The sequence below is a fragment of the Hippocampus bargibanti genome, linkage group LG16 (genome assembly GCF_051943395.1).
Source record: "Hippocampus bargibanti isolate YZ-2025 linkage group LG16, ASM5194339v1, whole genome shotgun sequence".
Lineage (NCBI taxonomy): Eukaryota > Metazoa > Chordata > Actinopteri > Syngnathiformes > Syngnathidae > Hippocampus > Hippocampus bargibanti.
The window spans coordinates 16,522,270-16,548,683 of NC_142749.1; the positions used below are offsets into that span (position 1 = coordinate 16,522,270).

The 26,414-nt window shown below is 42.0% G+C and overlaps 1 protein-coding gene across 2 annotated transcripts; it reads right to left on the bottom strand.

Annotated features, from left to right (window-relative positions):
- Positions 1 to 174: 174 nt before the first annotated feature.
- birc2 (baculoviral IAP repeat containing 2) lies at positions 175 to 25,860 on the bottom strand. Of its 2 annotated transcripts, none has more exons than XM_089016532.1 (12): positions 25,703 to 25,860; positions 24,354 to 25,041; positions 24,003 to 24,283; positions 22,696 to 23,007; positions 22,341 to 22,611; positions 21,252 to 21,351; positions 21,102 to 21,180; positions 20,970 to 21,018; positions 20,603 to 20,845; positions 20,398 to 20,496; positions 554 to 709; positions 175 to 488 (listed from the first exon to the last, which is right to left on the bottom strand). In XM_089016532.1, exons 2-12 carry the CDS (start codon positions 24,445 to 24,447, stop codon positions 253 to 255), a joined length of 1,920 nt encoding a protein of 639 aa, XP_088872658.1. In that variant the 5' UTR covers positions 24,448 to 25,041; positions 25,703 to 25,860; the 3' UTR covers positions 175 to 252. The 2 variants fall into 2 exon arrangements, with proteins under 2 accessions (XP_088872658.1, XP_088872659.1); XM_089016533.1 differs by lacking the exon at positions 25,703 to 25,860 and adding an exon at positions 25,546 to 25,565.
- Between the last annotated feature and the right edge of the window lie 554 nt (positions 25,861 to 26,414).

A 26,414-nucleotide genomic window follows, 5' to 3' on the forward strand; every position in this document is an offset into this window, starting at 1 on the left:
TATGTATTCGCCAGCTAGCTTGCTATCTATTTGAGTTACTTCCGGGTTGAGTGAACGCTGGCACGTGTGGCTGCCACTGCTCACCCACAAAAAAAAAACTTATCCTGTGACTGTAAAGTGACCTTGAGAGTTTGGAAAAGCGCTTATAAATTAAATGTTATTAAATGTTCTCAGTTAGCATTTAGCAATATTTATTCCATTCACGTGCACTGCATGTTAGATTCCACCTCGATTTTTTTTTTTTGCGTGGTTTTATGAGAGGAAGGTGCGCACGGTGCCTTTGACCAACCCCCTGCAGATGGGACACTTGCGCAGGGACGGCGCGCAATCCCTGCACACCACCAGGTGTCCACACGGGATGAAGACGATGTTGACCTCTTTGTCCATGCACACTTTGCACGTTCGCTCCTCCTGAAGACGTCTCAGTTGCTCCTCCATGGGAAGACCGGACAAGTCCTGGCTGGGGGACGCAGCTTCGTTGGACTGAGCTGCAAACGGGACAATGTGGTGTTAAAAAAAGGTCGATTTTTGTATTCGCCGCCGATTTTTGTACCCATGAGCTCTCGTAGGAGGTGCACGTCGTTCTTTTGGATCCAGTTGCGGAAAACTTCGGCAGCGGCGTTGCCTTTGCTGAGGACCAGCTCGATGAGACGAGCCGTCTGCTGCTGTGGGGACGTCTGCGCTTGCAGTCCGCTGTACTCCTCGGCACCTGCATGATGGACATTTTCAGGGACGAGGTCAGTGTGTCAGCTTCCTGGTGCAGAGGTACAAAAACGACCATGTATAGTAAGGCGTTTTTAGGCGAAAAAAAACACCACGTATAGTAAGGCGTTTTTGGCCCAAAAAAACGACCATGTATAGTAAGGTGTTTCTGGCCCGAAAAACAACCATGTATAGTAAGGCGTTTCTGGCCCGAAAAACGACCATGTATAGTAAGGCGTTTCTGGCCCGAAAAACGACCATGTATAGTAAGGCGTTTTTAGCCCGAAAAACGACCATGTATAGTAAGGCGTTTTGAGCCCAAAAACGACCATGTATAGTAAGGCGTTTTTAGCCGAAAAAAAACGACCATGTATAGTAAGGCGTTTTTAGCCGAAAAAAACCGACCATGTATAGTAAGGCGTTTTTAGCCAAAAAAAAAACACCATGTAAGGCGTTTTTGGCCCAAAAACTACCATGTATGGTAAGGCGTTTTTAGCCAAAAAACGACCATGTATAGTAAGGCGTTTTTAGCCCCAAAAAACCCACCATGTATAGTAAGGTTTTTTAGGCGAAAAAATGACCATGTATAGTAAGGCGTTTTTAGCCAAAAAACGACCATGTATAGTAAGGCGTTTTTAGCCCAAAAAACGACCATGTATAGTAAGGCGTTTTTAGCCAAAAAACGACCATGTATAGTAAGCCGTTTCGGGCCCGAAAAACAACCATGTATAGCCCAAAAAACGACCATGTATAGTAAGGCGTTTTTAGCCAAAAAAAAACCACCATGTATAGTAAGGCGTTTTAAGGCGAAAAAATGACCATGTATAGTAAGGCGTTTTTGGCCCCAAAAACAACCATGTATAGCCCAAAAAACGACCATGTATAGTAAGGCGTTTTTAGCCAAAAAACGACCATGTCTAGTAAGGCGTTTTTAGCCAAAAAAAACCACCATGTATAGTAAGGCGTTTTTAGCCTAAAAACGACCATGTATAGTAAGGCGTTTTTAGCAAAAAAAAAACCCACCATGTATAGTAAGGCGTTTTAAGGCGAAAAAATGACCATGTATAGTAAGGCGTTTTTAGGCGAAAAAATGACCATGTATAGTAAGGCGTTTTTAGCCCAAAAAACGACCATGTATAGTAAGGTGTTTTTAGGTGAAAAAATGACCATGTATAGCAAGGCGTTTGAGGCCCGAAAAACGACCATGTATAGTAAGGCGTTTTTGGCCCAAAAAAACGACCATGTATAGTAAGGTGTTTCTGGCCCGAAAAACAACCATGTATAGTAAGGCGTTTCTGGCCCGAAAAACGACCATGTATAGTAAGGCGTTTCTGGCCCGAAAAACGACCATGTATAGTAAGGCGTTTTTAGCCCGAAAAACGACCATGTATAGTAAGGCGTTTTGAGCCCAAAAACGACCATGTATAGTAAGGCGTTTTTAGCCTGAAAAACGGCCATGTATAGTAAGGCGTTTTTAGCCCAAAAAGGAAAAAAACGCCTTACTATACATGGTCGTTTTTCGGGCCAGAAACGCCTTACTATACATGGTCGTTTTTCGGGCTAAAAACGCCTTACTATACATGGTCGTTTTTCGGGCCAGAAACGCCTTACTATACATGGTCGTTTTTTTGGGCCAAAAACGCCTTACTATACATGGTCGTTTTTGGGGCTAAAAACGCCTTACTATACATGGTCGTTTTTCGGGCTAAAAACGCCTTACTATACATGGTCGTTTTTCGGGCTAAAAACGCCTTACTATACATGGTCTTTTTTTCGGGCCAAAAACGCCTTACTATACATGGTCTTTTTTTCGGCTAAAAACGCCTTACTATACATGGTCTTTTTTTCGGCTAAAAACGCCTTACTATACATGGTCGTTTTTTTGGGCCAAAAACGCCTTACTATACATGGTCGTTTTTGGGGCTAAAAACGCCTTACTATACATGGTCGTTTTTCGGCCTAAAAACGCCTTACTATACATGGTCGTTTTTGGGGCTAAAAACGCCTTACTATATATGGTCGTTTTTGGGGCTAAAAACGCCTTACTATACATGGTCGTTTTTCGGGCTAAAAACGCCTTACTATACATGGTCGTTTTTCGGGCTAAAAACGCCTTACAATAATGGTCTTTTTTTCGGGCCAAAAACGCCTTACTATACATGGTCTTTTTTTCGGCTAAAAACGCCTTACTATACATGGTCGTTTTTTTGGGCTAAAAACGCCTTACTATACATGGTCGTTTTTTCGGGCCAAAAACGCCTTACTATACATGGTCGTTTTTGGCCTTACTATCATGGTTTTTCGGGCCAAAAACGCCTTACTATACATGGTCGTTTTTGGGGCTAAAAACGCCTTACTATACATGGTCATTTTTCGGGCCTCAAACGCCTTACTATACATGGTCGTTTTTGGGGCTAAAAACGCCTTACTATACATGGTCGTTTTTCGGGCTAAAAACGCCTTACTATACATGGTCGGGCCAAAAACGCCTTACTATACATGGTCGTTTTTTTGGGCTAAAAACGCCTTACTATACATGGTCGTTTTTTTGGGCTAAAAACGCCTTACTATACATGGTCGTTTTTCGGGCCAGAAACGCCTTACTATACATGGTCGTTTTTTGGGCCAGAAACGCCTTACTATACATGGTCGTTTTTTTGGGCTAAAAACGCCTTACTATACATGGTCGTTTTTTGGGCTAAAAACGCCTTACTATACATGGTCATTTTTTCGGGTCAAACGCCTTACTATACATGGTCGTTTTTGGGGGCTATACAAAAACGCCTTACTATACATGGTCGTTTTTCGGGCCAGAAACGCCTTACTATACATGGTCGTTTTTCGGGCTAAAAACGCCTTACTATACATGGTCGTTTTTCGGGCCAAAAACGCCTTACTATACATGGTCGTTTTTGGGGCTAAAAACGCCTTACTATACATGGTCGTTTTTCGGGCCTTACTACAAAAACGCCTTACTATACATGGTCGTTTTTCGGCCTAAAAACGCCTTACTATACATGGTCGTTTTTGGGGCTAAAAACGCCTTACTATACATGGTCGTTTTTGGGGCTAAAAACGCCTTACTATACATGGTCGTTTTTGGGGCTAAAAACGCCTTACTATACATGGTCGTTTTTCGGGCTAAAAACGCCTTACTAAAAACGCCTTAATACATGGTCTTTTTTTCGGGCCAAAAACGCCTTACTATACATGGTCTTTTTTTCGGGGCTAAAAACGCCTTACTATACATGGTCTTTTTTTCGGCTAAAAACGCCTTACTATACATGGTCATTTCTCGGGCCTAAAAACGCCTTACTATACATGGTCGTTTTTTTGGGCTAAAAACGCCTTACTATACATGGTCGTTTTTCGGGCCAGAAACGCCTTACTATACATGGTCGTTTTTCGGGCTAAAAACGCCTTACTATACATGGTCGTTTTTTTGGGCTAAAAACGCCTTACTATACATGGTCGTTTTTTTCGGGCTAAAAACGCCTTACTATACATGGTCGTTTTTCGGGCTAAAAACGCCTTACTATACATGGTCGTTTTTTTCGGGCTAAAAACGCCTTACTATACATGGTCGTTTTTTTCGGGCTAAAAACGCCTTACTATACATGGTCGTTTTTTCGGGCTAAAAACGCCTTACTATACATGGTCGTTTTTCGGGCTAAAAACGCCTTACTATACATGGTTTTTCGGGCTAAAAACGCCTTACTATACATGGTCGTTTTTTGGGCTAAAAACGCCTTACTATACATGGTCGTTTTTTCGGGCTAAAAACGCCTTACTATACATGGTCGTTTTTCGGGGCAAAAACGCCTTACTATACATGGTCGTTTTTTGGGGCTAAAAACGCCTTACTATACATGGTCGTTTTTCGGGCCAAAAACGCCTTACTATACATGGTCGTTTTTCGGGCCAAAAACGCCTTACTATACATGGTCGTTTTTGGGGCTAAAAACGCCTTACTATACATGGTCATTTTTTCGGGCCTCAAACGCCTTACTATACATGGTCGTTTTTGGGGCTAAAAACGCCTTACTATACATGGTCGTTTTTCGGGCCTAAAAACGCCTTACTATACATGGTCGTTTTTTGGGCTAAAAACGCCTTACTATACATGGTCGTTTTTTTGGGCTAAAAACGCCTTACTATACATGGTCGTTTTTCGGGCCAGAAACGCCTTACTATACATGGTCGTTTTTCGGGCCAGAAACGCCTTACTATACATGGTCGTTTTTCGGGCCAAAAACGCCTTACTATACATGGTCGTTTTTGGGGCTAAAAACGCCTTACTATACATGGTCGTTTTTTTGGGCTAAAAACGCCTTACTATACATGGTCGTTTTTGGGGCTAAAAACGCCTTACTATACATGGTCGTTTTTCGGGCTAAAAACGCCTTACTATACATGGTCTTTTTTTCGGGCCAAAAACGCCTTACTATACATGGTCGTTTTTCCGGCTAAAAACGCCTTACTATACATGGTCGTTTTTCTGGCTAAAAACGCCTTACTATACATGGTCTTTTTTTTCGCCTAAAAACGCCTTACTATACATGGTCGTTTTTCGGGCCTAAAAACGCCTTACTATACATGGTCGTTTTTTCGGGCTAAAAACGCCTTACTATACATGGTCGTTTTTCGGGCTAAAAACGCCTTACTATACATGGTCGTTTTTGGGGCTAAAAACGCCTTACTATACATGGTCGTTTTTCGGGCTAAAAACGCCTTACTATACATGGTCGTTTTTCGGGCCAAAAACGCCTTACTATACATGGTCGTTTTTTCGGGCTAAAAACGCCTTACTATACATGGTCGTTTTTCGGGCTAAAAACGGCTTACTATACATGGTCGTTATTATGGCTAAAAACGCCTTACTATACATGGTCGTTTTTCCGGCTAAAAACGCTTTACTATACATGGTCGTTTTTCCGTCTAAAAACGCCTTACTATACATGGTCGTTTTTCCGTCTAAAAACGCCTTACTATACATGGTCGTTTTTACGCCTAAAAACGCCTTACTATACATGGTCATTTTTCCGGCTAAAAACGCCTTACTATACATGGTCGTTTTTCGGGCTAAAAACGCCTTACTATACATGGTCGTTTTTGGGGCTAAAAACGCCTTACTATACATGGTCGTTTTTCGGGCTAAAAACGCCTTACTATACATGGTCGTTTTTGGGGCTAAAAACGCCTTACTATACATGGTCGTTTTTCGGGCTAAAAACGCCTTACTATACATGGTCGTTTTTGGGGCTAAAAACGCCTTACTATACATGGTCGTTTTTCGGGCTAAAAACGCCTTACTATACATGGTCGTTTTTGGGGCTAAAAACGCCTTACTATACATGGTCGTTTTTCGGGCTAAAAACGCCTTACTATACATGGTCGTTTTTGGGGCTAAAAACGCCTTACTATACATGGTCGTTTTTCGGGCCTAAAAACGCCTTACTATACATGGTCGTTTTTGGGGCTAAAAACGCCTTACTATACATGGTCGTTTTTTGGGGCTAAAAACGCCTTACTATACATGGTCGTTTTTCGGGCTAAAAACGCCTTACTATACATGGTCGTTTTTGGGCTAAAAACGCCTTACTATACATGGTCGTTTTTTCGGGCTAAAAACGCCTTACTATACATGGTCGTTTTTCGGGCTAAAAACGCCTTACTATACATGGTCGTTTTTTTTAAAAACGCCTTACTATACATGGTCGTTTTTCGGGCCTAAAAACGCCTTACTATACATGGTCGTTTTTCGGGGCTAAAAACGCCTTACTATACATGGTCGTTTTTCGGGCTAAAAACGCCTTACTATACATGGTCGTTTTTTCGGGCTAAAAACGCCTTACTATACATGGTCGTTTTTCGGGCTAAAAACGCCTTACTATACATGGTCGTTTTTCGGGCTAAAAACGCCTTACTATACATGGTCGTTTTTCGGGCTAAAAACGCCTTACTATACATGGTCGTTTTTTTGGGCTAAAAACGCCTTACTATACATGGTCGTTTTTGGGGCTAAAAACGCCTTACTATACATGGTCGTTTTTGGGGCTAAAAACGCCTTACTATACATGGTCGTTTTTCGGGCTAAAAACGCCTTACTATACATGGTCGTTTTTGGGGCTAAAAACGCCTTACTATACATGGTCGTTTTTCGGGCTAAAAACGCCTTACTATACATGGTCGTTTTTGGGGCTAAAAACGCCTTACTATACATGGTCGTTTTTCGGGCCAAAAACGCCTTACTATACATGGTCGTTTTTCGGGCTAAAAACGCCTTACTATACATGGTCGTTTTTTTCGGGCTAAAAACGCCTTACTATACATGGTCTTTTTTTCGGGCTAAAAACGCCTTACTATACATGGTCTTTTTTTCGGGCTAAAAACGCCTTACTATACATGGTCGTTTTTCGGGCCTAAAAACGCCTTACTATACATGGTCGTTTTTTGGGCTAAAAACGCCTTACTATACATGGTCGTTTTTCGGGCTAAAAACGCCTTACTATACATGGTCGTTTTTCGGGCTAAAAACGCCTTACTATACATGGTCGTTTTTCGGGCTAAAAACGCCTTACTATACATGGTCGTTTTTCGGGCTAAAAACGCCTTACTATACATGGTCGTTTTTCGGGCTAAAAACGCCTTACTATACATGGTCGTTTTTCGGGCTAAAAACGCCTTACTATACATGGTCGTTTTTTGGGGCTAAAAACGCCTTACTATACATGGTCGTTTTTCGGGCTAAAAACGCCTTACTATACATGGTCGTTTTTGGGGCTAAAAACGCCTTACTATACATGGTCGTTTTTGGGGCTAAAAACGCCTTACTATACATGGTCGTTTTTTGGGGCTAAAAACGCCTTACTATACATGGTCGTTTTTCGGGCTAAAAACGCCTTACTATACATGGTCGTTTTTGGGGCTAAAAACGCCTTACTATACATGGTCGTTTTTTTGGGCTAAAAACGCCTTACTATACATGGTCGTTTTTCGGGCTAAAAACGCCTTACTATACATGGTCGTTTTTCGGGCCTAAAAACGCCTTACTATACATGGTCGTTTTTCGGGCTAAAAACGCCTTACTATACATGGTCGTTTTTCGGCCTAAAAACGCCTTACTATACATGGTCGTTTTTGGGGCTAAAAACGCCTTACTATACATGGTCTTTTTTTCGGGCTAAAAACGCCTTACTATACATGGTCGTTTTTGGGGCTAAAAACGCCTTACTATACATGGTCGTTTTTCGGGCTAAAAACGCCTTACTATACATGGTCGTTTTTTTCGGGCTAAAAACGCCTTACTATACATGGTCGTTTTTCGGGCTAAAAACGCCTTACTATACATGGTCGTTTTTCGGGCTAAAAACGCCTTACTATACATGGTCGTTTTTTTGGGCTAAAAACGCCTTACTATACATGGTCGTTTTTTTGGGCTAAAAACGCCTTACTATACATGGTCGTTTTTCGGGCTAAAAACGCCTTACTATACATGGTCGTTTTTCGGGCTAAAAACGCCTTACTATACATGGTCGTTTTTCGGGCTAAAAACGCCTTACTATACATGGTCGTTTTTCGGGCCAAAAACGCCTTACTATACATGGTCGTTTTTGGGGCTAAAAACGCCTTACTATACATGGTCGTTTTTGGGGCTAAAAACGCCTTACTATACATGGTCATTTTTCGGGCTAAAAACGCCTTACTATACATGGTCGTTTTTGGGGCTAAAAACGCCTTACTATACATGGTCGTTTTTGGGGCTAAAAACGCCTTACTATACATGGTCGTTTTTCGGGCTAAAAACGCCTTACTATACATGGTCGTTTTTCGGGCTAAAAACGCCTTACTATACATGGTCGTTTTTCGGGCTAAAAACGCCTTACTATACATGGTCTTTTTTTCGGGCTAAAAACGCCTTACTATACATGGTCTTTTTTTCGGGCTAAAAACGCCTTACTATACATGGTCTTTTTTTCGGGCTAAAAACGCCTTACTATACATGGTCTTTTTTTCGGGCCTAAAAACGCCTTACTATACATGGTCGTTTTTTTTGGGGCTAAAAACGCCTTACTATACATGGTCGTTTTTCGGGCCAGAAACGCCTTACTATACATGGTCGTTTTTCGGGCTAAAAACGCCTTACTATACATGGTCGTTTTTTCGGGCTAAAAACGCCTTACTATACATGGTCGTTTTTTTCGGGCTAAAAACGCCTTACTATACATGGTCGTTTTTCGGGCTAAAAACGCCTTACTATACATGGTCGTTTTTGGGGCTAAAAACGCCTTACTATACATGGTCGTTTTTCGGGCCTAAAAACGCCTTACTATACATGGTCGTTTTTCGGGCTAAAAACGCCTTACTATACATGGTCGTTTTTTTCGGGCTAAAAACGCCTTACTATACATGGTCGTTTTTGGGGCTAAAAACGCCTTACTATACATGGTCGTTTTTCGGGCTAAAAACGCCTTACTATACATGGTCGTTTTTCGGGCTAAAAACGCCTTACTATACATGGTCGTTTTTTCGGGCCAAAAACGCCTTACTATACATGGTCGTTTTTCGGGCTAAAAACGCCTTACTATACATGGTCGTTTTTCGGGCTAAAAACGCCTTACTATACATGGTCGTTTTTGGGGCTAAAAACGCCTTACTATACATGGTCGTTTTTCGGGCTAAAAACGCCTTACTATACATGGTCGTTTTTCGGGCTAAAAACGCCTTACTATACATGGTCGTTTTTGGGGCTAAAAACGCCTTACTATACATGGTCATTTTTCGGGCCTAAAAACGCCTTACTATACATGGTCGTTTTTGGGGCTAAAAACGCCTTACTATACATGGTCGTTTTTCGGGCTAAAAACGCCTTACTATACATGGTCGTTTTTCGGGCTAAAAACGCCTTACTATACATGGTCGTTTTTCGGGGCTAAAAACGCCTTACTATACATGGTCGTTTTTCGGGCTAAAAACGCCTTACTATACATGGTCGTTTTTCGGGCTAAAAACGCCTTACTATACATGGTCGTTTTTGGGGCTAAAAACGCCTTACTATACATGGTCTTTTTTTCGGGCTAAAAACGCCTTACTATACATGGTCGTTTTTCGGGGCTAAAAACGCCTTACTATACATGGTCGTTTTTCGGGCCAAAAACGCCTTACTATACATGGTCGTTTTTTTGGGCTAAAAACGCCTTACTATACATGGTCGTTTTTCGGGCTAAAAACGCCTTACTATACATGGTCATTTTTCGGGCTAAAAACGCCTTACTATACATGGTCGTTTTTTTGGGCTAAAAACGCCTTACTATACATGGTCGTTTTTCGGGCCAGAAACGCCTTACTATACATGGTCGTTTTTCGGGCCAGAAACGCCTTACTATACATGGTCGTTTTTGGGGCTAAAAACGCCTTACTATACATGGTCGTTTTTCGGGCCTAAAAACGCCTTACTATACATGGTCGTTTTTCGGGCTAAAAACGCCTTACTATACATGGTCTTTTTTCGGGCTAAAAACGCCTTACTATACATGGTCGTTTTTGGGGCTAAAAACGCCTTACTATACATGGTCGTTTTTCGGGCTAAAAACGCCTTACTATACATGGTCTTTTTTTCGGCTAAAAACGCCTTACTATACATGGTCGTTTTTGGGGCTAAAAACGCCTTACTATACATGGTCGGGCTAAAAACGCCTTACTATACATGGTCTTTTTTTCGGCTAAAAACGCCTTACTATACATGGTTTTTCGGGCCTAAAAACGCCTTACTATACATGGTCGTTTTTTTGGGCTAAAAACGCCTTACTATACATGGTCGTTTTTCGGGCCAGAAACGCCTTACTATACATGGTCGTTTTTCGGGCCAGAAACGCCTTACTATACATGGTCGTTTTTCGGGCCAGAAACGCCTTACTATACATGGTCGTTTTTTGGCCTAAAAACGCCTTACTATACATGGTCGTTTTTGGGGCTAAAAACGCCTTACTATACATGGTCTTTTTTTCGGCTAAAAACGCCTTACTATACATGGTCGTTTTTGGGGCTAAAAACGCCTTACTATACATGGTCGTTTTTCGGGCTAAAAACGCCTTACTATACATGGTCTTTTTTTCGGGCCAAAAACGCCTTACTATACATGGTCTTTTTTTCGGCTAAAAACGCCTTACTATATACATGGTCTTTTTTTCGGCTAAAAACGCCTTACTATACATGGTCATTTATCGGGCCTAAAAACGCCTTACTATATATACATGGTCGTTTTTTTGGGCTAAAAACGCCTTACTATACATGGTCGTTTTTCGGGCCAGAAACGCCTTACTATACATGGTCGTTTTTCGGGCTAAAAACGCCTTACTATACATGGTCGTTTTTTTGGGCTAAAAACGCCTTACTATACATGGTCGTTTTTTTGGGCCAAAAACGCCTTACTATACATGGTCGTTTTTCGGGCCAAAAACGCCTTACTATACATGGTCGTTTTTGGGGCTAAAAACGCCTTACTATACATGGTCGTTTTTCGGCCTAAAAACGCCTTACTATACATGGTCGTTTTTGGGGCTAAAAACGCCTTACTATACATGGTCGTTTTTGGGGCTAAAAACGCCTTACTATATATGGTCGTTTTTGGGGCTAAAAACGCCTTACTATACATGGTCGTTTTTCGGGCTAAAAACGCCTTACTATACATGGTCGTTTTTCGGGCTAAAAACGCCTTACAATAATGGTCTTTTTTTCGGGCCAAAAACGCCTTACTATACATGGTCTTTTTTTCGGCTAAAAACGCCTTACTATACATGGTCTTTTTTTCGGCTAAAAACGCCTTACTATACATGGTCATTTCTCGGGCCTAAAAACGCCTTACTATACATGGTCGTTTTTTTGGGCTAAAAACGCCTTACTATACATGGTCGTTTTTCGGGCCAGAAACGCCTTACTATACATGGTCGTTTTTCGGGCTAAAAACGCCTTACTATACATGGTCGTTTTTTGGGCTAAAAACGCCTTACTATACATGGTCGTTTTTTTGGGCCAAAAACGCCTTACTATACATGGTCGTTTTTCGGGCCAAAAACGCCTTACTATACATGGTCGTTTTTGGGGCTAAAAACGCCTTACTATACATGGTCATTTTTCGGGCCTCAAACGCCTTACTATACATGGTCGTTTTTGGGGCTAAAAACGCCTTACTATACATGGTCGTTTTTCGGCCTAAAAACGCCTTACTATACATGGTCGTTTTTGGGGCTAAAAACGCCTTACTATACATGGTCGTTTTTCGGGCCAGAAACGCCTTACTATACATGGTCGTTTTTTTGGGCTAAAAACGCCTTACTATACATGGTCGTTTTTCGGGCCAGAAACGCCTTACTATACATGGTTGTTTTTCGGGCCAGAAACGCCTTACTATACATGGTCGTTTTTGGGGCTAAAAACGCCTTACTATACATGGTCATTTTTCAGGCCTCAAACGCCTTACTATACATGGTCGTTTTTGGGGCTAAAAACGCCTTACTATACATGGTCATTTTTCGGGCCTCAAACGCCTTACTATACATGGTCGTTTTTGGGGCTAAAAACGCCTTACTATACATGGTCGTTTTTCGGCCTAAAAACGCCTTACTATACATGGTCGTTTTTGGGGCTAAAAACGCCTTACTATACATGGTCGTTTTTGGGGCTAAAAACGCCTTACTATACATGGTCGTTTTTCGGGCCAGAAACGCCTTACTATACATGGTCGTTTTCGGGCCAGAAACGCCTTACTATACATGGTCGTTTTTTTGGGCTAAAAACGCCTTACTATACATGGTCTTTTTTTCGGCTAAAAACGCCTTACTATACATGGTCGTTTTTCGGGCCTAAAAACGCCTTATTATACATGGTCGTTTTTCGGGCCAGAAACGCCTTACTATACATGGTCGTTTTTTGGCCTAAAAACGCCTTACTATACATGGTCGTTTTTCGGGCTAAAAACGCCTTACTATACATGGTCATTTTTCGGGCTAAAAACGCCTTACTATACATGGTCGTTTTTCGGGCCAAAAACGCCTTACTATACATGGTCGTTTTTGGGGCTAAAAACGCCTTACTATACATGGTCATTTTTCGGGCCTCAAACGCCTTACTATACATGGTCGTTTTTGGGGCTAAAAACGCCTTACTATACATGGTCGTTTTTCGGCCTAAAAACGCCTTACTATACATGGTCGTTTTTGGGGCTAAAAACGCCTTACTATACATGGTCGTTTTTTTGGGCTAAAAACACCTTACTATACATGGTCGTTTTTGGGGCTAAAAACGCCTTACTATACATGGTATTTTTTTCGGGCCAAAAACGCCTTACTATACATGGTCTTTTTTTCGGCTAAAAACGCCTTACTATACATGGTCTTTTTTTCGGGCCAAAAACGCCTTACTATACATGGTCTTTTTTTCGGCTAAAAACGCCTTACTATACATGGTCTTTTTTTCGGCTAAAAACGCCTTACTATACATGGTCATTTCTCGGGCCTAAAAACGCCTTACTATACATGGTCGTTTTTTTGGGCTAAAAACGCCTTACTATACATGGTCGTTTTTCGGGCCAGAAACGCCTTACTATACATGGTCGTTTTTCGGGCCAGAAACGCCTTACTATACATGGTCGTTTTTCGGGCTAAAAACGCCTTACTATACATGGTCGTTTTTTTGGGCTAAAAACGCCTTACTATACATGGTCGTTTTTCGGGCCAGAAACGCCTTACTATACATGGTCGTTTTTCGGGCCAGAAACGCCTTACTATACATGGTCGTTTTTCGGGCTAAAAACGCCTTACTATACATGGTCGTTTTTTTCGGCTAAAAACGCCTTACTATACATGGTCTTTTTTTCGGCTAAAAACGCCTTACTATACATGGTCGTTTTTGGGGCTAAAAACGCCTTACTATACATGGTCGTTTTTCGGGCTAAAAACGCCTTACTATACATGGTCGTTTTTGGGGCTAAAAACGCTTTACTATACATGGTCGTTTTTCGGGCTAAAAACGCCTTACTATACATGGTCTTTTTTTCGGGCCAAAAACGCCTTACTATACATGGTCTTTTTTTCGGCTAAAAACGCCTTACTATATACATGGTCTTTTTTTCGGCTAAAAACGCCTTACTATACATGGTCATTTATCGGGCCTAAAAACGCCTTACTATATATACATGGTCGTTTTTTTGGGCTAAAAACGCCTTACTATACATGGTCGTTTTTCGGGCCAGAAACGCCTTACTATACATGGTCGTTTTTCGGGCTAAAAACGCCTTACTATACATGGTCGTTTTTTTGGGCTAAAAACGCCTTACTATACATGGTCGTTTTTTTGGGCCAAAAACGCCTTACTATACATGGTCGTTTTTCGGGCCAAAAACGCCTTACTATACATGGTCGTTTTTGGGGCTAAAAACGCCTTACTATACATGGTCGTTTTTCGGCCTAAAAACGCCTTACTATACATGGTCGTTTTTGGGGCTAAAAACGCCTTACTATACATGGTCGTTTTTGGGGCTAAAAACGCCTTACTATATATGGTCGTTTTTGGGGCTAAAAACGCCTTACTATACATGGTCGTTTTTCGGGCTAAAAACGCCTTACTATACATGGTCGTTTTTCGGGCTAAAAACGCCTTACAATAATGGTCTTTTTTTCGGGCCAAAAACGCCTTACTATACATGGTCTTTTTTTCGGCTAAAAACGCCTTACTATACATGGTCTTTTTTTCGGCTAAAAACGCCTTACTATACATGGTCATTTCTCGGGCCTAAAAACGCCTTACTATACATGGTCGTTTTTTTGGGCTAAAAACGCCTTACTATACATGGTCGTTTTTCGGGCCAGAAACGCCTTACTATACATGGTCGTTTTTCGGGCTAAAAACGCCTTACTATACATGGTCGTTTTTTGGGCTAAAAACGCCTTACTATACATGGTCGTTTTTTTGGGCCAAAAACGCCTTACTATACATGGTCGTTTTTCGGGCCAAAAACGCCTTACTATACATGGTCGTTTTTGGGGCTAAAAACGCCTTACTATACATGGTCATTTTTCGGGCCTCAAACGCCTTACTATACATGGTCGTTTTTGGGGCTAAAAACGCCTTACTATACATGGTCGTTTTTCGGCCTAAAAACGCCTTACTATACATGGTCGTTTTTGGGGCTAAAAACGCCTTACTATACATGGTCGTTTTTCGGGCCAGAAACGCCTTACTATACATGGTCGTTTTTTTGGGCTAAAAACGCCTTACTATACATGGTCGTTTTTCGGGCCAGAAACGCCTTACTATACATGGTTGTTTTTCGGGCCAGAAACGCCTTACTATACATGGTCGTTTTTGGGGCTAAAAACGCCTTACTATACATGGTCATTTTTCAGGCCTCAAACGCCTTACTATACATGGTCGTTTTTGGGGCTAAAAACGCCTTACTATACATGGTCATTTTTCGGGCCTCAAACGCCTTACTATACATGGTCGTTTTTGGGGCTAAAAACGCCTTACTATACATGGTCGTTTTTCGGCCTAAAAACGCCTTACTATACATGGTCGTTTTTGGGGCTAAAAACGCCTTACTATACATGGTCGTTTTTGGGGCTAAAAACGCCTTACTATACATGGTCGTTTTTCGGGCCAGAAACGCCTTACTATACATGGTCGTTTTCGGGCCAGAAACGCCTTACTATACATGGTCGTTTTTTTGGGCTAAAAACGCCTTACTATACATGGTCTTTTTTTCGGCTAAAAACGCCTTACTATACATGGTCGTTTTTCGGGCCTAAAAACGCCTTATTATACATGGTCGTTTTTCGGGCCAGAAACGCCTTACTATACATGGTCGTTTTTTGGCCTAAAAACGCCTTACTATACATGGTCGTTTTTCGGGCTAAAAACGCCTTACTATACATGGTCATTTTTCGGGCTAAAAACGCCTTACTATACATGGTCGTTTTTCGGGCCAAAAACGCCTTACTATACATGGTCGTTTTTGGGGCTAAAAACGCCTTACTATACATGGTCATTTTTCGGGCCTCAAACGCCTTACTATACATGGTCGTTTTTGGGGCTAAAAACGCCTTACTATACATGGTCGTTTTTCGGCCTAAAAACGCCTTACTATACATGGTCGTTTTTGGGGCTAAAAACGCCTTACTATACATGGTCGTTTTTTTGGGCTAAAAACACCTTACTATACATGGTCGTTTTTGGGGCTAAAAACGCCTTACTATACATGGTATTTTTTTCGGGCCAAAAACGCCTTACTATACATGGTCTTTTTTTCGGCTAAAAACGCCTTACTATACATGGTCTTTTTTTCGGGCCAAAAACGCCTTACTATACATGGTCTTTTTTTCGGCTAAAAACGCCTTACTATACATGGTCTTTTTTTCGGCTAAAAACGCCTTACTATACATGGTCATTTCTCGGGCCTAAAAACGCCTTACTATACATGGTCGTTTTTTTGGGCTAAAAACGCCTTACTATACATGGTCGTTTTTCGGGCCAGAAACGCCTTACTATACATGGTCGTTTTTCGGGCCAGAAACGCCTTACTATACATGGTCGTTTTTCGGGCTAAAAACGCCTTACTATACATGGTCGTTTTTTTGGGCTAAAAACGCCTTACTATACATGGTCGTTTTTCGGGCCAGAAACGCCTTACTATACATGGTCGTTTTTCGGGCCAGAAACGCCTTACTATACATGGTCGTTTTTCGGGCTAAAAACGCCTTACTATACATGGTCGTTTTTTTCGGCTAAAAACGCCTTACTATACATGGTCTTTTTTTCGGCTAAAAACGCCTTACTATACATGGTCGTTTTTGGGGCTAAAAACGCCTTACTATACATGGTCGTTTTTCGGGCTAAAAACGCCTTACTATACATGGTCGTTTTTTTCGGCTAAAAACGCCTTACTATACATGGTCTTTTTTTCGGCTAAAAACGCCTTACTATACATGGTCGTTTTTGGGGCTAAAAACGCCTTACTATACATGGTCGTTTTTCGGGCCAAAAACGCCTTACTATACATGGTCTTTTTTTCGGCTAAAAACGCCTTACTATACATGGTCATTTCTCGGGCCTAAAAACGCCTTACTATACATGGTCGTTTTTTTGGGCTAAAAACGCCTTACTATACATGGTCGTTTTTCGGGCCAGAAACGCCTTACTATACATGGTCGTTTTTCGGGCCAGAAACGCCTTACTATACATGGTCGTTTTTCGGGCCAGAAACGCCTTACTATACATGGTCGTTTTTTGGCCTAAAAACGCCTTACTATACATGGTCGTTTTTGGGGCTAAAAACGCCTTACTATACATGGTCTTTTTTTCGGCTAAAAACGCCTTACTATACATGGTCGTTTTTGGGGCTAAAAACGCCTTACTATACATGGTCGTTTTTCGGGCCTCAAACGCCTTATAGTCGTTTTTCGGGCTAAAAACGCCTTACTATACATGGTCGTTTTTGGGGCTAAAAACGCCTTACTATACATGGTCGTTTTTTTGGGCTAAAAATGGTCGTTTTTCGGGCTAAAAACGCCTTACTATACATGGTCGTTTTTCGGGCCTCAAACGCCTTACTATACATGGTCATTTCTCGGTCCTAAAAACGCCTTACTATACATGGTCGTTTTTTTGGGCTAAAAACGCCTTACTATACATGGTCTTTTTTTCGGCTAAAAACGCCTTACTATACATGGTCGTTTTTCGGGCCAAAAACGCCTTACTATACATGGTCGTTTTTGGGGCTAAAAACGCCTTACTATACATGGTAGTTTTTTGGCCTAAAAACGCCTTACTATACATGGTCGTTTTTCGGGCTAAAAATGCCTTACTATACATGGTCGTTTTTGGGGCTAAAAACGCCTTACTATACATGGTCGTTTTTGGGGCTAAAAACGCCTTACTATACATGGTCGTTTTTGGGGCTAAAAACGCCTTACTATACATGGTCATTTTTCGGGCTAAAAACGCCTTACTATACATGGTCGTTTTTCGGGCCAGAAACGCCTTACTATACATGGTCGTTTTTTCGGCTAAAAACGCCTTACTATACATGGTCGTTTTTCGGGCCAAAAACGCCTTACTATACATGGTCTTTTTTTCGGCTAAAAACGCCTTACTATACATGGTCTTTTTTTGGGCTAAAAACGCCTTACTATACATGGTCGTTTTTCGGGCCAAAAACGCCTTACTATACATGGTCGTTTTTTTGGGCTAAAAACGCCTTACTATACATGGTCGTTTTTCGGGCCAGAAACGCCTTACTATACATGGTCGTTTTTGGGGCTAAAAACGCCTTACTATACATGGTCATTTTTCGGGCCTCAAACGCCTTACTATACATGGTCGTTTTTGGGGCTAAAAACGCCTTACTATACATGGTCGTTTTTGGGGCTAAAAACGCCTTACTATACATGGTCGTTTTTTGGCCTAAAAACGCCTTACTATACATGGTCGTTTTTCGGGCTAAAAATGCCTTACTATACATGGTCGTTTTTGGGGCTAAAAACGCCTTACTATACATGGTCGTTTTTGGGGCTAAAAACGCCTTACTATACATGGTCGTTTTTGGGGCTAAAAACGCCTTACTATACATGGTCGTTTTTTGGCCTAAAAACGCCTTACTATACATGGTCGTTTTTCGGGCCAAAAACGCCTTACTATACATGGTCGTTTTTGGGGCTAAAAACGCCTTACTATACATGGTCGTTTTTTTGGGCTAAAAACACCTTACTATACATGGTCGTTTTTGGGGCTAAAAACGCCTTACTATACATGGTCGTTTTTCGGGCTAAAAACGCCTTACTATACATGGTCGTTTTTCGGGCTAAAAACGCCTTACTATACATGGTCGTTTTTCGGGCTAAAAACGCCTTACTATACATGGTCTTTTTTTCGGGCCAAAAACGCCTTACTATACATGGTCTTTTTTTCGGCTAAAAACGCCTTACTATACATGGTCTTTTTTTCGGCTAAAAACGCCTTACTATACATGGTCGTTTTTCGGGCCAGAAACGCCTTACTATACATGGTCGTTTTTGGGGCTAAAAACGCCTTACTATACATGGTCGTTTTTCGGGCTAAAAACGCCTTACTATACATGGTCGTTTTTCGGGCCAGAAACGCCTTACTATACATGGTCGTTTTTTGGGCCAGAAACGCCTTACTATACATGGTCGTTTTTGGGGCTAAAAACGCCTTACTATACATGGTCGTTTTTGGGGCTAAAAACGCCTTACTATACATGGTCGTTTTTCGGGCTAAAAACGCCTTACTATACATGGTCGTTTTTGGGGCTAAAAACGCCTTACTATACATGGTCGTTTTTCGGGCTAAAAACGCCTTACTATACATGGTCGTTTTTTTTGGGCTAAAAACGCCTTACTATACATGGTCGTTTTTTTCGGCTAAAAACGCCTTACTATACATGGTCGTTTTTCGGGCCAGAAACGCCTTACTATACATGGTCGTTTTTGGGGCTAAAAACGCCTTACTATACATGGTCGTTTTTTTGGGCTAAAAACGCCTTACTATACATGGTCGTTTTTGGGGCTAAAAACGCCTTACTATACATGGTCGTTTTTTTGGGCTAAAAACGCCTTACTATACATGGTCGTTTTTCGGGCCAGAAACGCCTTACTATACATGGTCGTTTTTCGGGCCAGAAACGCCTTACTATACATGGTTGTTTTTCGGGCCAGAAACGCCTTACTATACATGGTCGTTTTTGGGGCTAAAAACGCCTTACTATACATGGTCATTTTTCGGGCCTCAAACGCCTTACTATACATGGTCGTTTTTCGGGCTAAAAACGCCTTACTATACATGGTCGTTTTTCGGGCCAGAAACGCCTTACTATACATGGTCGTTTTTCGGGCCAGAAACGCCTTACTATACATGGTCGTTTTTTGGCCTAAAAACGCCTTACTATACATGGTCGTTTTTGGGGCTAAAAACGCCTTACTATACATGGTCTTTTTTTCGGCTAAAAACGCCTTACTATACATGGTCGTTTTTGGGGCTAAAAACGCCTTACTATACATGGTCGTTTTTCGGGCCTCAAACGCCTTATCGTCGTTTTTGGGGCTAAAAACGCCTTACTATACATGGTCGTTTTTGGGGCTAAAAACGCCTTACTATACATGGTCGTTTTTTTGGGCTAAAAATGGTCGTTTTTCGGGCTAAAAACGCCTTACTATACATGGTCGTTTTTCGGGCCTCAAACGCCTTACTATACATGGTCATTTCTCGGTCCTAAAAACGCCTTACTATACATGGTCGTTTTTTTGGGCTAAAAACGCCTTACTATACATGGTCGTTTTTTTGGGCTAAAAACGCCTTACTATACATGGTCGTTTTTTTGGGCTAAAAACGCCTTACTATACATGGTCTTTTTTTGGGCTAAAAACGCCTTACTATACATGGTCTTTTTTTCGGCTAAAAACGCCTTACTATACATGGTCGTTTTTCGGGCCAAAAACGCCTTACTATACATGGTCGTTTTTTTGGGCTAAAAACGCCTTACTATACATGTTCGTTTTTGGGCTAAAAACGTCTTACTATACATGGTCGTTTTTGGGCTAAAAACGGCTTACTATACATGGTTGTTTTTAGCTTTAAATCATGACCGGGTAAGTTTTCTTGAAGAAAATTTGAGAGTTTACGTACTCAGGACATTTTGCTCTCTGAGATGTTCCAAGACGGGCTCCACACTCTTCAGCCGCTGCCCCAGAGCCGCCTGGTGTCGCTTGACAAACGTGAAACCGTCTGGAAGAACACACACACACACAAAAAAATGACAAGCATGTATAAAATGCGTTTCTGATGTACTTTCAAAGTCGACCGGGTATAACGGCGTTCCCGAGCGGCGCACCCGATGCCATGGCCTCAGCCATCATCTCGCGTTCCTCCTCCCTCTTCTGGTCTTCTGCGCTGAGGAGGTCCGAGACCAGTTCCTGGACGGTACGGTAGTTCTCGCCACTGCTGAGGATCTTGCTTTGCACCGTCTGCTTGACCAGTCCGCGCTCAAACCCCATTTCCAGCGCCGACTTGATGACGGGCGTGTTCATCATCACCGCGTCCTCGCAGCGCTCATCGCCAGGGCCCAAGTGGACCACTGGGGGAAGACAAAAATAAATAATCATAAAATAAAGCTAAAACAATTGGGTTCAATGTGTTTATATTGACAAGAGCAATTTTACTGTATTGACTGAATTGAAAACAAATGTCAACAAGAGTACCTGGTGGATCTACAAACTCTCTGGAGCTGCTGTCTCCGTTTGTCAGAAGCTGTTGGCAGGGAAAACGAAGGCCATAAATATTTTATTCTTCTAAAATTGAAACCGAGTCACTTTTTTCCGCCGCGATCAAACCTGCTCAAAGAGTCGAGGGAAGCGCGCTTGAATCTGGTGCACGAACTCTTGACCTTTCTCCTGCAGCAAATATTCACACCTGAACCGCAAACGCACGCACGTATTTACCATCAGGTTGGTTACCGCGACATTGTTTCAATTTTCCATTACCGTGGAAACCATTTGGCATGTTCCACCCAGGGATCGTCTCCTGACTCCCAGCAGCGCAAACCGCCGTCGCAGCAGAAGCACTTGACGTCGTCGTTGCGACCTTAGCGCCCAGACACGCACGCACACAACACACACACACATAAAAAATATGTTTAGTTATTTAAAAGAAATTATTTTTATTTTAATGGTCTTGTTTTTGGACAAAAAGTCCGTCAGGAAAAAAAATATTTAACAAGAAAAATGTATAATGTCATCCGACCAAAAAAAAGCAGAGACAGAGAAAGACAGAGACAAATAGAAGGATAGACAGACACATAGACACATCGACAGATAAGACACAAAGACAGATAGACAGACTGAAAGATAGACACAGATATATAGACACATAGAAAGATAGACAAATAGACACATAGACAAAGATAGACAGATTGACACATCAACAGATAGACACAGACTGATAGACAGATAGACACAGACAGACAGACACCTAGACAGATAGACACAGATAGACACAGACAGATAGGCAGATAGACACAGATATGTAGACACATAGAAAGATAGACAAATAGACACATAGACAAAGATAGACAGATTGACACATCAACAGATAGACACAGACTGATAGACACCTAGACAGATAGACTCAGACACACAGATAGACACAGACAGATAGGCAGAAAGACACAGATAGACTCAGACAGATAGACATAGACAGATAGACACAGACAGATAGACAAATAGACACAGAAAGATAGACAGATTAACACATCGACAGATAGACATAGACTGATAGACAGATAGACACATGGACAGATAGACACAGACACACAGATAGACAGACAGAAAGACAGACAGATAGACAGAAAGACACAGATAGACTCAGATAGATAAATGACATAGATCATAAATGATATAGATAATAAAATGATAAAATGATGATATAGATATGATAATGAATGATAATGAAACAGACAGATAGATAGATAAATTACATAAAAATGTACATGACTAGATAAATACGACAAAATAAATGACGACATCAATAAATGCATAAATACGCGTTGGGTAACCCAGCGTGTGGCCGCTTACCGACGTAGTAGAATCCGGCCTTGGCCAGCTGCTCGGGCCTGACGGGGATGCGCGTGGGCCAGTTGACAAAGGTGAGCAGCCGCTCATCATTCTGTTGCATCGACGGGTTGGAGACGTTGTTGAGAGCGGCCGACGCCAACTGCGAAGACGCCGAGGACGGCCCCCCCGCCAGAGACACGTTGTCGGTGCGCTCGCCCCGCACCAGTCGGCAATTGGGGTAGTGGCGCTGGTGCTCCGACTGCGCCCTGTCGCCCGGTTCCCAGTTGCTGAGCTGTCTCACAATCAATGTGCATTTTTTGATTAGGCTTTAACAAAAAAAAAAAAGGGGGGGGGGGGTAACTTCGATGTCACCGACCTTCCCGCCGCAGCTGAAGCAGGCCACGTGGTCGCCCAGCCCCAGGAAGTAGAAACCGGCTTTGGCCAACTCGCCGGGCGTGATGATGGACAGCGTCCACGCGTGGAAGGAATCCAAGCGGTCCTGCTCGCGCCGCATGGCCGGGTTGTGGCAGGCGGGGGGCCGCTGGTGCGACATGTCCTCCACGCCGCGAGAGCTCAGCGGGCTGGAGGGCGGCGGCGGCGGGCCTGAGAAGCCCATGTTTAAGTAGCCCCCCGGCTCATCGCCCGCGACGACCGTTGCGGGCGGGGCCACCGGGCCCGGAGCGGGCAGCTAAATGGGGCCACAAAAACATAAATGGCACTTTTTTTTAATTTGTTTATTTTTCATGTGCAAGATTAAAAATAAATACATTAAAAACATGTTAACTCATTCACTGCCATTCACAAATTTATTCAGGAATTGAAAAGTCTGATGTGAAGCGGCATTCCCAAATGTGTTCTTTTTTTTTTTTGCAGGGGGTGGCGATAAAGCTCTGATCAGACCTCTGGCAATGTTTTTCCCTTCCGCTACGCCTTTTATCCATATTAGCGTTTTGTTACAGCTTCAGCTGTTGTGAAAGCAATATCTAAATTAATATGTATTGTATTTTATTTACACGTAGGTGCCGATAAAGCACTGGTCAGACCTCTGGCAATGTGTTTCCCTTTCACGAGGGGGCAGCATATGCCTTTTGTCAATATTAGCACTTTGTTACAGCTTCAGCTGTTGTTAAAGCGCTATATAAATCAATATGTATTGTATTCTATTTACTTGCCGGTACCGATAAAGTCCTGGTCAGACCTCTGGCAAAGTTTTTCCATTCCACAAGGGGGCAGCATTTGCCTCTTTGTCCATGTTTGCGCTTTGTTACAGTTTATGTTGTTAAAGCACTATATGAATCAGGATGTATTGTATTCTAGTTACTCGCAGGTACCGATAAAGCACTGGTCAGACCTCTGGCAATGTTTTTCCCTTCCACAAGGGGGCAGAATTTCCCTTTTTGTCGATGTTAGCGCTTTGTTAGAGCTTTAGCTGTTGTTATAGCCCTATATAAATCAATATTATAGTATTGTATTGTATTTTGTACAGCCGCACCCATTTCAAGCTCAGATAACTCCAGACTTATATAATTTAGGAATTAACTTTTTTTTCCTGACGAGTCCTGCAATTTGAGTGAAAATGACAAAAACCCTGGCACTGGAGTGGACAATTTTTTTGCACATCATCTGGCAGTGAATGAGTTAATTCCAGAATGACAAAGTGAAAAAAAAAAACAGGCAACTTACCGGTACGCCGGTAGCGACACGTAGCGGCGAGAAGGCCGAGTGCGAAGAAGAAAGCAGGCTGGTGGTGGACGGCAGGCTCTGCACGAAGGAGCAAGACGGCGACAGCTGACGATGCTTGTCGGCAGGGCAGTCGCCCGCCAGCCAGCCTTCGGACGTCACGTTGCAACGGAAACACTGCACGCGATCGTTAACGCCCGTGTAGAACCACCCGGCGCGAGCCAGGCTGCGCTCGCTGACGGCCGACGCCGGGAAGCGGGCGAAGGTGGAGATGCGGAACAGTTCTGGAACGGAATTGGAACGTACGTTAAGGATCTAAAACGCAAAGTCGTCGACATAAAAAAAAGCCGTTACCTGAGGAGTTATCATACTGCAAGTCGGGCGGGGGTCCGTTGCGACAAAGGCCCAGCAAAAATGGATTGTTTTTCAGTTGAAGAAGAGTCTCCATGTTTTCGTGTGAGGAAGATGAGCAAGGGGAAGTGGAGTTGCCCCTCGAGAGGGGGAGATGTTTGAGATGTGTTCACTCACTCACACAAAAACAAAACGGATAGGACAAAAGTGGCTGTGGGGGAAATATAAAATCAGCCAGGATCCACATCAGCATTCCATATATTTGGCATGTACATGTTGAATTAAAAATATGTATTTTTTCTTCTGATACAGGAGGTAGCTTTGCGGCGAACTTAAAAAAAAATCAGTTTGACAGTAACCTTTTTCACACCCTTCAAATACTAATTATTATAAATCCACTCTTCATCAAATTGTCCTAAAAAAACTACACCAAGCGCACCCACAAAACTGCTGTATGTTTTACTAAACTCTTATAAAGAGGAACGAGAATAATGCAAAGTGAAAGGCCCACTACAGAAGAAAAAAAAATCACATATACAGACAAAAGAAACACATCTCAAACCTCTCCCTCTCCTTCAGGGCATCTCCTTTGTGGGGTCTAGCCCTCCATTATGAAAGGAAACCCCGCCAGTGATAAATTAAAAAGAATAATAATTAATACATGTAAAGGTTGTTTTGCTCTAAACGGCACCTGGGGGAACACAAGGAACACAACAAAGTGTCAGTATGTCAACAGTCACATTAATTGCTTTTGAACTACATTAATTAATACATGTCATAACGAAATATACATATCATAACGAAAAAAAATCGCCTTTGATGTCACAAGCAAATCGACCGTTAACAATGAATTAGAAACTAGGAACTCAATTTTGGATGTCTTGCTCACATAAAAAACGTAAACGTTGAACCAGCTACTTTATATTATTTTAATAACACAGTTTTAAGACTATAAAGCCTGTCGGCAGAGAAGTTAAGAGTGAAACCGTGACAAACCGACGTGGAATTCTGTGACATTTTGGTTTTCGTAGCATCGAGAAACACAACATCGATGTGTGCGATTCAACACCACTAACGTTTACAGCCACCGTAAAAAATAATATTGTTAAATTATCCTTAGCAACGTTTTTAAGCTAAATTGAAAATTCACACGTTTGTTAATTCGTCAATATTAAAATAAAAACAAAACACTCACGTTCACGAGCGACAAAATGGCCTGCTCATGCTACTAGCTTGCTTTAGCTCACTGAGTTTATTGAGGGAATGACAACAAATTACCTGAATGTCGTTACGTTTATCAGACAATAAAAAAAATAAAATAAGAAGGAAACTGATAGAGAAAAAACTCCCACCTTGCTCAGCTGGCTCACTGCAGGGCAATTGTTTGAGTCGTGGGAGGAGCGGAAAGTCCCGTTTCGGAGTTTCGTCGCTAACTGCTTGCGCACCAATTGACCCACTTCCGGGTCCAAACGAAACTCAGAATGTATTGCAAAATACACTTGAAAACACGACACACGATCTTAATTCACGCGCAGGCTGTAAAATGGCCTTATTGACATGGAAACGCACGAGATATGTGAGTTATCGGTATCTTTTTGTCTTACTATTCTATTTGAGTTACTTCCGGGTTGAGTGAACGCTGGCCCGTGTGACTGCCGCTGTTCAACTACAGAAAAACTTATCATGTGACTGTAAAGTGACCTTGAGAATTTTGAAAGGCGCTTATAAATGGAATGTATTATTATTATTATCAGTGTATAAATACGCGAATCAAGAAGATTATTATTATTATCAGTGTGCGGTCATAGCTGTGTTTTTATACTGAAAACGCCTTACCGGATGTTAGACGACCAGGCGTTCACATCATAATTAGCGGCATAACATCCATCAAACGGAAACAAAAAATACGTCCAATACAATTCAAATTTATTACAATTATTTTCATTTGGAAATTTGTAAAAAAAATGGCAATAATTAAGGGGTTGTGGTGTCTTCAAATGAGCACAGTCATCTTAATTTAGTAGTGTTGTAAATTGTAGTTCTATTAAAAAAATGGCACAAGCG